This window comes from Etheostoma spectabile, chromosome 14 (assembly GCF_008692095.1).
Source record: "Etheostoma spectabile isolate EspeVRDwgs_2016 chromosome 14, UIUC_Espe_1.0, whole genome shotgun sequence".
Lineage (NCBI taxonomy): Eukaryota > Metazoa > Chordata > Actinopteri > Perciformes > Percidae > Etheostoma > Etheostoma spectabile.
This window is the reverse complement of record NC_045746.1, coordinates 3,962,237-3,974,325: the sequence shown is the minus strand read 5'-3', so window position 1 is coordinate 3,974,325 and position 12,089 is coordinate 3,962,237. Positions and strand designations below refer to the sequence as shown.

The 12,089-nt window shown below is 40.4% G+C and overlaps 1 protein-coding gene across 1 annotated transcript in view; it reads right to left on the bottom strand.

The window, feature by feature from the left end:
* The window catches only part of rapgef5a (Rap guanine nucleotide exchange factor (GEF) 5a), a 44,251-nt gene extending 43,451 nt beyond the window's left edge, over positions 1-800 (bottom strand). The window contains 1 exon segment of the mRNA XM_032534879.1: positions 408-800. Within this exon segment, the coding sequence (XP_032390770.1) occupies positions 408-551 (144 nt within the window). The 5' untranslated portion in view covers positions 552-800.
* Between the last annotated feature and the right edge of the window lie 11,289 nt (positions 801-12,089).

Here is a 12,089-nt window from a genome sequence, read left to right as displayed (position 1 = left end):
ATATATATACATATATATATATATATATATATATATATAGGCCTATATATATATATGAATAGGCTATGTTTTTTGTAGTAGCCTGTAGGTAGGCTATGTGTGGTGAAATTGTTGGGGGTAGTGTTGCCTTGACTACCGGAGTGTAAAGGTATGGTGTACGACACCTATTCTATTTATTATGGATCTAGCACGCGCACACTCATACTCACACCGCCTCTGCGACAGTAAAGCTTGTAACAAAATGAAAACACCTGAGTCGTGACGGGGTTACGAAACAGCCTCTCGGCACAGGGTCTCGGGAATACTCAAGGTTGAAAAGATAAAACCGTGAGCCGTTGCTAACGTTGATAAAAACATAAAACACGGAAGGACGGACAGTCACTCAGCGGTCGGTTTGAAATACTCACGCTCTTCTTCCGCAGGTGCAGCCCGTGCTTGAGTAGCCCCGGCAGATCCCGGATTTTGTGTTTGAGCTGAGCCTGGTCTCGTGCGCTCCGGTTCCAACGCAAGCCCGCCAGCAAACCGTCCTCTGCGGGCTCCGAGTCCTCCATGGTTCCTTTCCTTCTCCTGTCTTTCCTCGAGCTGCCGCCTGCCACAGCTCCGGGTGTCTACTGTATCCTCACAAGGCGCACCGCCGTCCGCCCCCGTTCGCCATTTCCCCCCGCATCGCGCGCAGACTTAGCGACCTGCATCTGCAACCACACCGCGCGCAGCGTTTACGAGGCTACTGAATGTATTGCGCAGCACGCGACGTTGCTGCTCCACCCAATGGTTCTACTCCCCCAGTAGCCTAGGTGTGTGTGTGTGTGTGTGTGTGTGTGTGCGCGCGCGCGTGCGTGCGTGTGTGTTTTGTGGGAGGGGGTCACAGTCACAGGTGCATAAAAACATTGCATCACTTCCACCTTTCATTCTCTGACCAGTTTGAATAAAGAAAAAAAAGGTAAATTTCAAACATTTAAATGTTAACTGTTTTACTGGTGCAGTTGACATTTTGGTATAATTGTAATGTGTATTTATGTTGTGTGTTGTAAATTTAATTACACGCCTAAAGATAGGCTAATAGCCTGGGGGGAGGGAGAAAAGAAGCAGAAGGCACTCTGTAGGGCTACGTCACCACATTACCTGGCTCAAATTTCCAAAAGTAAACAAAGATCAGCCTCAGAGTGTATGTCGGTGTTTGGGTGGGTGTATGTGCTACACAGCAAAGACTATGTTCCACTTTTGGAGCTATTTTGTCCTGACCAAGAAGCCTGTGGAACCTGGAGCTTTTGCAGAAGGCATGTGAGCGGAAACATGAGAGGGTCTCAACCAGTCTAAACCCTTCCAATGCTCGGGAGTGTTGAGCTAATAGTCATCATCATACTTTGAAACTCTTTCCTTTTCTGAATTTGAACATGCTGGTTATAGTCCAGGTTTAAACTAGCCCCAGTGTAGTCCCGGTGTAGACAGAGTTACGACACACACAGATATGAGAAGGGTGTGGATGGACTTATCTAACTCTGGGGGATATGGTAAATAAGCTAAAGTCTATAAATTGGTGTGTCCCTTCAAATGTATATTGCATTATGATGGACAACAAAACTGTTATTTTTCATTTGAACGCAACATTAAAATGGGTGCACTCACTTTGCGTTATAATCTTTTTCATGCAACACCTAAATAAAACCATGTTTCTATACCAATCTGTGGCTTTGTGTGAAGACAGGAGCCATGGGACAAGAAGAAATTCAATGTATGTCTTGAAAAAGAACTCCGCGCTCTTGGGATATTGGGGAAAGTGCATTCAATTTGATTAAAGATTACGAGTGAAGATGATCTGAAGGAGAAGTAATTTGAATTTATTGGACCCAAGAGGATCTGAGTCGGATACTCCAGATACCATAAATCAGAGCAGAGTTCAGCGTGAGTGCAGTGGGTTCAGTTGTATAACTCAGATGTCGAGTCTGCTTTCCTGATAGGACTTGTAATCTGGGATAATTGGCCCCTTTCAGGGACTCAGATTATACCGACACCATCGCTCTCAGATGTAATGGGCAACCATACATACTGTTTAGTGGCTGAATAACACACACACACACACATACGCACACACACACACACACACTATATGTATGTTTAGGTCAAAAGCTAGCTGTAACATACAATCTACATATAAAATACAAGTTTGATGCTGAATCCAATGAGGGAAAGGAATAGTGATGTGCATTAAAATACTCAACACACACACAAACACACAGTTATGACTTTTTCCCCAACATCTCCATTGCTCTCCATACTTTGGTCATCAGTGTCACCTTTCCAATGATAATACTATAGACCCACTAGTTAACTGGGCGGCAGTAGCTCAGTGTGGACTGTAGCGGGAGAGGTGCCAGTTCACCTCTTGGGCACTGCTGAGGTGAATGGGCAATGCACCAAACCTCAAATTGCTTGGAGAATCCTTCACTCTGACATGCATGTATGTAGGTCCTGTGTGTGCATGTGTGTGTATAATGGGCCGATGTGTGTAATAAATAAAAACAACACACAAGTGTAAAAATTGATAATTTTTTCTCCCAATGAGGGATTAATAAAGTGATTCTTCTTAACACAATCTGACAGCCCATACACTATGAATGATGCACCAATTTCACTCTCCACTGACCCTTCAACTCTGCCTGTGATTACTCTGTTTTAGTGTAGTGTGCAACGAAGCTGTTATCTTTGTCACTGATATTTTTCGTTCTGTCTGAGTGGTCAGATTCAGATGGCTGCATGCGTGATGAAATGCTTACCGTTAATCCAAGAAGGACAGTAGTTTATTGGGCTTTAGACCTTTGATTCAACAAAGTGTTTTTGTAGTTGTGAAGTCCTTTCACAAAGCATATAGAATGGCACCTCAGCAGCAACTGCTGAATGTTTTGATAGGCTACTGGAACCCAATGTTCAAAAGTAAAGTTGACGTTTTAACACTGATGAAAAAGGTGAGAACATAACTACACCCTACTGGAACAGTGTAGACACAAGCATGACACGTTTCTGTCTATTTTGTTTTGAAATCCATCATGTTGAAAATGTGTATTGGGCAAAGAGACGAATATAGCATTGATATTGGTTAAAGCTCCTGAAAACTTGTTTTTAAATCTGTCTGTGATCTACTCAGCAGCAGAAAAAAGCCTAATATCAGGCTTCCTGTATGACATAACCTGCCAAAAAGCTAAACACAATTAAGGAGAACCCAAGCCCATCAGTTATTATTTCAGATCAATTGTTCAGATAGCTGCCTTTTGAGATTTGGTGCGCAGCGCTGAAGGAGAAGCTGTGTAACTATGGTTGGATATTACTCTTGAGGAGAAATGCTGCCAAAAATGCCACTGATGACTTGTGCATGCACTAAAACAAACAAAGCCATTGGACATTAATATAATTCCTGGAATTGGATCACACAGTGTTTACATTTCACATTGGTTAAGAAGCATGATAATCAGCATCTTTTCTCCAAAAGTCCAGAAGCAAATTTTTAAAGAACTTCAGTTAGGAGATAAAAGTAGAGCACATGACTAGTAACTTCAATAGCTCTCCAGTAAATCTGAAGAAAGCAGCAGAATTTGTATTTATACTTATAGCACCATCAGATGCCTGAGTGTTAAAAAAGGAAATAAGGAAAATACTCAGTGTTTGCTGAATTGCTGAAGAAGCAAAAGAAGAAGAGGGGACTTTGGGCTTTCTCGTGTCGGATGATGAAATATGTTGCTCTGCGGTCCCTGGGGACCACTGAGACCAGCCGCTGATACACACATGCACACACAGTCACATATGCACACACAGCAAAATCAAATGAACCTGATCGTACAGCATTTGAAGGAATGAGCCCTACGTAATAGTGCGCTGAAACCATACAGTACACCAGGGTTACATGATGATGCACAGGAAGAAGAATGGATTATAGGGGGAGGGCAAGTAGTGTAAAGGAGAAGATGGCAAAAGAAGGCGCGAGAAAAAACAAGAGGGCCAAAGCAGAAAGGGAGATAGTAAACCAATTACCACAGGACTGGAGAAAGCCTTTCATCCCTAAACTGTCACCACGCACGCAAATATCCACACTTTCTTCTGTCTCTCTCCTGCATGCTGCACTATCAACACACATGGTCAGACATCTCTCTTTATCACTCACTCACACACATTTTCAGAGCTCTCTTCAAACGAATGCACTCTTGATTAAATATTGAAGTGGGCCTGTGGCGAACAGAGCAAAGATACAATTCCTCTCCTCTCTTATGGAGCTCTCTCCGTCCATTGGAAGAAGTGCCAAGGGAAGGTGAGAGAGAAGAAGAGGCAAGAACAAGGTGGCCTAAGAAAAAAGGCACAAAGAGAAAGGGAGGATGAAGAGGAGAGGGATAGGATGGGAAAGTGGTGAGAAACCAGCTGGGCAGCGATGAAAAGACAGGAAGGGAGAAAAAAAAGAGAGCAGACAAGAAGAGAGGAGCAGAATCTGAAGGGAAATAAAATTGTGGAGAGGACTGCCATACTAAAATAAACAAGGAACTATAACACAATGTGACAGATAAGGTCATCTATAAAAGAACAGAAGCAAGGCTCCCGCCATGAAAGAGCTGATACTGCTCTGTGCACTTTTCTGCGACTGCACAGCCCATTTAGTGCATGCCACTTTGGTCCAGACCGAAATATGTCAACAACTATTGAATGGATCGCAATTAAATTTTGTACAAACGGTCCCCAGACGATAGATCCCAATGACTTTGGTGACGCCCTGGATTTTCATTTGGCGTCACCCTCAGGTCAAAATTGCCATTTGTCCATCAGATTTCACTTAGATTTATGACCAAATACCTGCAACACGAGTGACATTCCTATCAGCTTCAACTTGTACTTTGTGTTTCATGCCACTTAGCAAATGTTTTAATGCTTACACCCTTAACATCTCAAGCATTATACCCTCGTAACATCAGCATGTTAGCATCCTCATTGTGAGCATTTTAGCACGCTGATGTTAGCATTTAGCTCAAAGCACCACTGTTTTTACGTACAACCTCATAGAGGCACTATAGCTGCAGGCTAATTAAAATCTGGACATGGGATCAGCTTACGCCTGTAAAACACTGACATAAGCATTTCAGTGTATAGTGTGAAGTCAAAAATGATATGAACCTGCACTGTGGGCAGCATTTGAGATTAGACTCCAAAACCTTTTTTTGTAGAAACTTTTAATGGACTTCAGAGCGATCCTGATCCATTCCTGCTGAGACAATCAAAAAAGCCATTACATGATAAATACTTTACACAGGCCTATTCCACAGCAGAAGAAGATTTTTTTGTATTCATTGCATACAATAATGTAGCACAATGTAGTGAAATTGAATTTCTGCATCTAACCCATCTTAAGCCATGGGAGCGGGGAATCTCTGAGCCACAGCCAGCCAATTCACACATGTACTAATGTATTCATATGGTCAAACTTAAGTCTAAACACACACGTTCATGTCTACAGACGCCCTCAAGCAATTTCTGTTAGTACGTTATGGCTGTACTGTGTATGTGTGGGAAAAACACAGAGGCCTCGGGATGTCACTATTTTCAGAGAAGACTGAATGGACCCCTCATCATATATGCTGCATGGATGCCATCTAGCAGTGACCATGGTGAACTGCACACTGAACAGAAACAGAAAAAAAAGATTCTAACCTTTTCAGCTATTATTACAGTGTTTAGTGCAAACCTTGAATACTCTGATTTCAAAGGCATTTGTGACCAGGGGACCAGGCATTGAACAATTCAGGCTTTTTAAGATCAGCCACTGTAGTGCTCTGACAGCTGGAGGCTCGGGGGTACGGAGCTTTGAGAGAAGCCGGTGTTCACACAGTGCACTAAATAGTTTTTTATTTGGTTTTATTTTATAGAGCACAGCACAATATACAAAAGTACTGGGAAACACTTTAGGATTCTATCCTCCAACTCTACATTCAACAACAGAAAGGTTTGTGCAACTGTACACTACACTGCATTATTTTTAAATCATTGCACCTGATGTGATCTTCAATTTTTTTATTGTCAAGATCTGTTCAATTTTGGTAACATACCTCGGCTGATAACGTTTGAAGCCTGCAACCCCAACATAATAAGGCTAAACCAATGTATTATTTATGTACAAAATGTACGTATTTACAAAATGCATTATTGATTACTAGTTAAGAATTAAAGTAATGTTTCTATTAATGAAAAATCTAACTTGTTGCTTTGATCATCTGTGCATTACTTGGGGCGGCTGTGGCTCAGTGGTAGAGCGGTTGCCTACCAATTGGAAGGTTGGTGGTTCGATCCCCGCCCCTGCAGTCATTGTCGAAGTGTCCTTGGGCAAGACACTGAACCCCGAGTTGCCCCTGGTGCTGAGCATCGGAGTGTGAATGTGTGTGAATGTTTATCTGATACACAGGTGGCACCTTGTACGGCAGCCCCGGCCACAGTGTATGAATGTGTGTGAATGGTGAATGTTTCCTGTAGATGTAAAAGCGCTTTGAGCAGTTGTTAAGACTGGAAAAGCGCTATATAAATACAGCACATTTACATCTGCTGAACATTCAGTTCATTACACCTGCTTCTCAAGGCTGTTCCTTTATACAGTTCTCTTGACACATGAATTTCTCTTATAGCAGACAATAAGGTTTGTCTGCTTATCTTATCCATAATATAATTTTAATGTCTATGTAATGTATTCCAGCATAGGAGTTCTGGTTGAACTTGGAGGCATCATTTGTATTTGGCCGTTGAAGGAATGAACTGAATTGAACTGCTTCACGGTAATTTTGGAATTTCACAAGTTTTGAATCAATGTGGAGAGGTACCCTAATTTGTCGCGGTCACTGCATTAGCCAAAAACAGGCATTCCCATCTAGTTATTACTATAAATGGTCTCTCAACTAAATTCTTTGAAAATGTACTGTATCATGAGCACTTAATTAATTTAAATTTAAATTTAAACTAAATTACAATTTACACTCTGTTGTTACTACACACTAGCCTGACGTGGTCATAACCTTGAATGTTGTGGGCGGGGCTCAGTTCAGCTGGCATCCAGGCTAATTCACATTACACACAGGCACACAGGCCTGAAAGACACACACAGGCACCAATGGAGAAATGAGTGGGCTGCAACTGCTTCAATTGAGGGGGGTTCAGTGTCACATTTGTTTTTTGTACACATTATGTATACCGCACAGTACTCTATTGGGTGATGTATATGTAACACTGCATATAGTAAAGTACAGAGATAATGATGGTGATACTAAACTGGATATGGATGCAAACACTAACATTAATTCTAGATGAATATACGATTAACTGGGAGGACAAAACTGCCACTGTTAGGGGTGACCTCTGGCTCACTTGGTAGAGTGTGTGCCCCATGTAGGCTCAGTCCTTGGCCCCGGTACAAATCCAACCTGTGGCTCTTTGCAGTGTGTCATTCCCTCTCTCTCTACCCCCTTTGTCATCTTCTTTCACTATTTAATAAAATAAAAATCCCAAATGATAATCTTGGGGGAAAAAAAACTGCCACTGTTACATACACATTCCCCTCATCACTGATCATTTTTGCCCAATGTTCATATTACAGATTACCCACAGGAAAATTAAGTAGAATTCCCCTGAATTTGAGTTTCATTGCAAATGAAAGTACAAAAAGAGGATCTGACTAATTTAGACACTTTTGTAATTAAGATGGGGTTGTCTTTAAAGAGACTGGAGGTCAAAGGGAAAGACCAAGTGGGAAGTTTCATGGATCCTACCCTGTATTAAACAAATGGGATACAGCCAATAGATGTCTATTGGCAAAAGTATCTCTAATATAACTGATGAAAGCACATAAAATAAACAAGTGAAGAAATGTTACAACATATGCACATGCAAACACGTTAACACTGGTGGAGAGTTAAAACTATAAAAAAAGCTATTGTAACTAATTTGGTCTCTACCTTTCTTTGTCATAGAATATCAGTAGAATCATGAGAGATACTAAAACAAAAACGGTAGAGAAGTCTGGAGGGATACCAGCTGATGTACCAGTACAATTGACTAATGTTTTGAAGGATGTAATTAGCATTAAGTATCTTGTGACACATTGAACCTGAACAAGGTTAAAGCAGTTCATTGACATATAAGTTAGGATGTTCTAATGTTTTAACTTGACTACCGCCCTGTGGCTCTACCCCATTCTGATGAAGTGCTTTGAGGAAATGGTTCTCCAAGCACATCAAAAACCTCCCAGCTAGCCTAGACTCTCTACCAGTAACTCTACCAGTTTGCATTCAGAGCCAACAGATCCACAGGGGATGCCATCTCTACTGCCCTCCACTGAGCCCTCACACATCTTGAAAATAACTTCACCTACATCAAGCATGCTCTATGTTAATTTCAGCTCAACAGTCAATGCCAACATCCACGTAAAACTGATTGACACACTTAGTACTGTGGGTTTGAGTACTACACTGTGCAACTGGATATTGGACTTCCTTACAAACAGACCTCAGTCAGTTTTGATTGGTACTCCCACCTCCTCCACTCTCCTGTTTAACATCGGAGCCCATCAGGGCTGTGTGCTCAGCCCCGTTGTTCCCGCACTCACGACTGCAATCCCTAACATGAAGAGAACTCTGTTGTGAAGCTTTTGGCCAAATCACAAATACTGATAAGAGAGCAACCTACTGCTCAAGGTCAGCAAAACCAGGGAGTTTATCATGGATTTTAGAGAAAAGAGGAAAAGACAAACCCCTGTTTACAGTACTGGAGCATAGGTGGAGCAGTTGAACAGTTTAATGTTTTTGAGAATCAGCATCAGCATGGTCATCGAAGACATCTCTAGCTAGGTGAGAAAAAAGCTCAGAAATCACTGTATTTCTTAAAGAAACTTAAGAAGGCAAAATTTGTCTGAAGAGAAACATTACAAAGCGGCATGGGATGTGCAGGATAGAGAAAGGAGCAGGCAGCTTTCTGCCTCAGAAATCTGGATTTGAGCCTTTTGACCCTGGGATCAACATTTTCTACCAAAAAAAAAATAGAAAATGAGAGAAGAGGGAAATTGAATAAGCTTCTCAAAGTCTCTGACAATTCCAGTTGCACCAGGCTTATTTGTTGAGGTTGTCCTTTGGTGTCATAGCAGTAAGAGACAGTCTCACTGCTTACTGTAGAGAGTGTCACACTGTAGTAAGTTCAAAAGGCTGTGTGTACGTGTTCTTTGTTGATTTATTTCTTAGATGCAGACACTGTTCTGTATATTGTAAATATGTTAGCTTGATAGAGTCCACTGGCCTTCAGACAATGTGATTTCAGGTCTGTCTGGTCTGGTCTTGGTTCTTATACAGTTATACAGCACACTCTGGAGGACAATTTGGTCCCAAACTGCTTCACAGATCAGATGTTATTGTTGATGCTATTATTGAAATATTCCACTGAAACATTTCAATACAGTTAGGATCACATTACTTTATATAATATCTTGGCTTAGTTGCTAAGCGATCCAAATAAGCCACACCAATATAGGAAGTCTGTAATATTATAACATTAATAATTAGATTGTTGTGTGGTGAGATAGATACTGACATACCAAACTGCCCCTTGTGTCGTAGCATGGGATTCATGGTAAGATACTGTGCAGAATCAGTATTTGACAAAACAACCTCACGTCGAAGTCCATTTAGTAGGTGTTCTGGAGCTTGCGATCATATCACATGATTTTCATTAGCAGGAGTCTGCATTTCCTTAGAGCACTTTAAGGACTTGTCATTTTCGTTGTTTGAATCATCTTTGGAAGAAAGTTTGGAACACATTTCTTTATTTTGCGAGAGCACCACTGAGAAAATGCATGCAGTAAATCATTACGAACGCCAAGCTTCTTACCGTTAAGCCCCTTTTGAAATGCAAAGTCACAAAGTACAGTGCAAACTTACACACACACAAACAGACACACACACACACACACACACATGCACACAGACACACACAGACACACATCTGAGACAAATCTGAGACATATCCCTTACACTGAGAATTTGCAATAGAGTAACGTTTTTTATCAGTGTTTATTCCATTTTTTTTAAGTTGTATTTTGAGTGTTGAGTGAAGTTAATTTTAAATACAAGTGACAGGACTTGTCTGTGGTTAATGGAGATTGCGCACTGTGGACTTTTGTGGTAGACAATACGTTAAATTGGTCATACAAAAAAAAAAAAGCAGAAATGAGAGTCAGCGCAATTGCTTCCAGTTTTCCAGACTTTCATCCTAAACAAGAGAACTGAGCACAATAATCCCACATACATAAAATTCATGAATGAACTGGAATAGATATATTCATAGAAACTTTGCATGTCCACAGAGCAAACTGACCATTTGTCTTGGGCTCTTCCGGGGAGTGGAGAATGTCCTGGATTGGCACTTCCCAATAACCTCAGAAACTTCGACCACTGAGCTATTCTAAAGTCTCAAATTGTCCACTGAAAGTACCAAAATACTCCCCAATAAAAAGTGGACACAAACCCGCTCTTACAACATCCTCCACAGAGCATATGCAGCATCAACTCATTTGCAGGTTACTACTTTTTTTTTAGTTTGGGAGTTCTCTGGTTTGATTCCCCATGAGTAATCTTAATAAACACAGGGGAAGTTACATATCAAAAATAGTAGTAGTAGTAGTAAAGTACTAATGATCACACATGCTGCAATACTGAATTAAATGGAAGAAAGGTAGTTAACTTAGCAAGTACAGTACGCAGTATTTAAAAGGAGAATGTGAAGAAAGAAATAAAGTTTTGGAAACATGACTTAAAGTGAGTGGAGAAAGGTGACTTTTCTTTAAATGTAAGGAAAAAAGGTGGACCTGCGTAGTGAGATGAAGTCTTTCACTTCCCTTTCACTGTCTGTCAAGTGATTACAAGAAAACAATGTGTGTGTGTGTGTGTGTGTGTGTGTGTGTGTGTAATTTGGATCACAAATCTCATATTGTCATTTTCCAGAAAGGTTTGCTTCTGTATAATATCCTTACATTGGCACCCCCAGAGCCTTGCCGTTAGCGTAGCGAAAAAAATCCAGTTCTGAAAATTTCTTATTTGATAGAGGGACATTACTTTTCAGAATATCCAGCCTTTGATCATATATATATGGTTGGCTGGCTGCATACATTTTACATATAGGGATTTTTCAGACTTGACAAAGATCTTCCACAGCCACAGAATACATTATACAACTGCAAGCAAGCAGAAGGTTGACCTTCATACTGTATCTAAAATTTGTAGTTCCTCTTAAACAGAAATAAAAAAATTTAAGAAAAAATAATAACTTGAGTGACCCACCACCCACTTAAGGGGAAAATAATAGTGAATAAATATGCCCACTGTAGGACTTGGGAAATCCAATTCCAAGCACTAAACGTGATGGTTGAATGTAAAAATAAATATGGACTAGTGTATTACCAGACACACAGATGTGTGTCAGTACACTTGGGTGTCACCCTGTACATATAAGTGTTCTAATTAATTTTAAGCCAGAAGAACTCATTGTAGAACATTACAAACTTGTATTATTATTCATATATGTAAGTGCCTATTGTCATTTAATCATTGTTGTCATATTCAAATCAATTATGATATGACCTTACAGGCTGTGTGATCAGGATATTACACTTAAAGCACTACCACATCCTTTCATTCCTTCAAACGCCCTGAACAACAACAATCAAACTCACACATTGAAAAGTAGTAGCATGACTAATGTTGGCACGGGAACATGATACAGAACATCACAGTGAAGAAACAAGAAAATAACTGATTTCAACAGACAAAACATAAACTTGATGTAATATATAAGAAGAAAAACATCTTACATTACACAAGTGTTGCTAGTATTGCGGTCAGACTCTACAACCCCTGCACTACCTGATAATGTTGTAGTTTCTGCTCCTGTGTTTCATTTACTCCACACACTCTGGGTATCTTCACTATCTGTATTTATATACATTTTTTCAGTTACAAGTACTTACTTTTTCAATATTGTTTATGGCTACCTGCTTTTGCTAAACTATTTTAATTACATATTCAACTTAATCT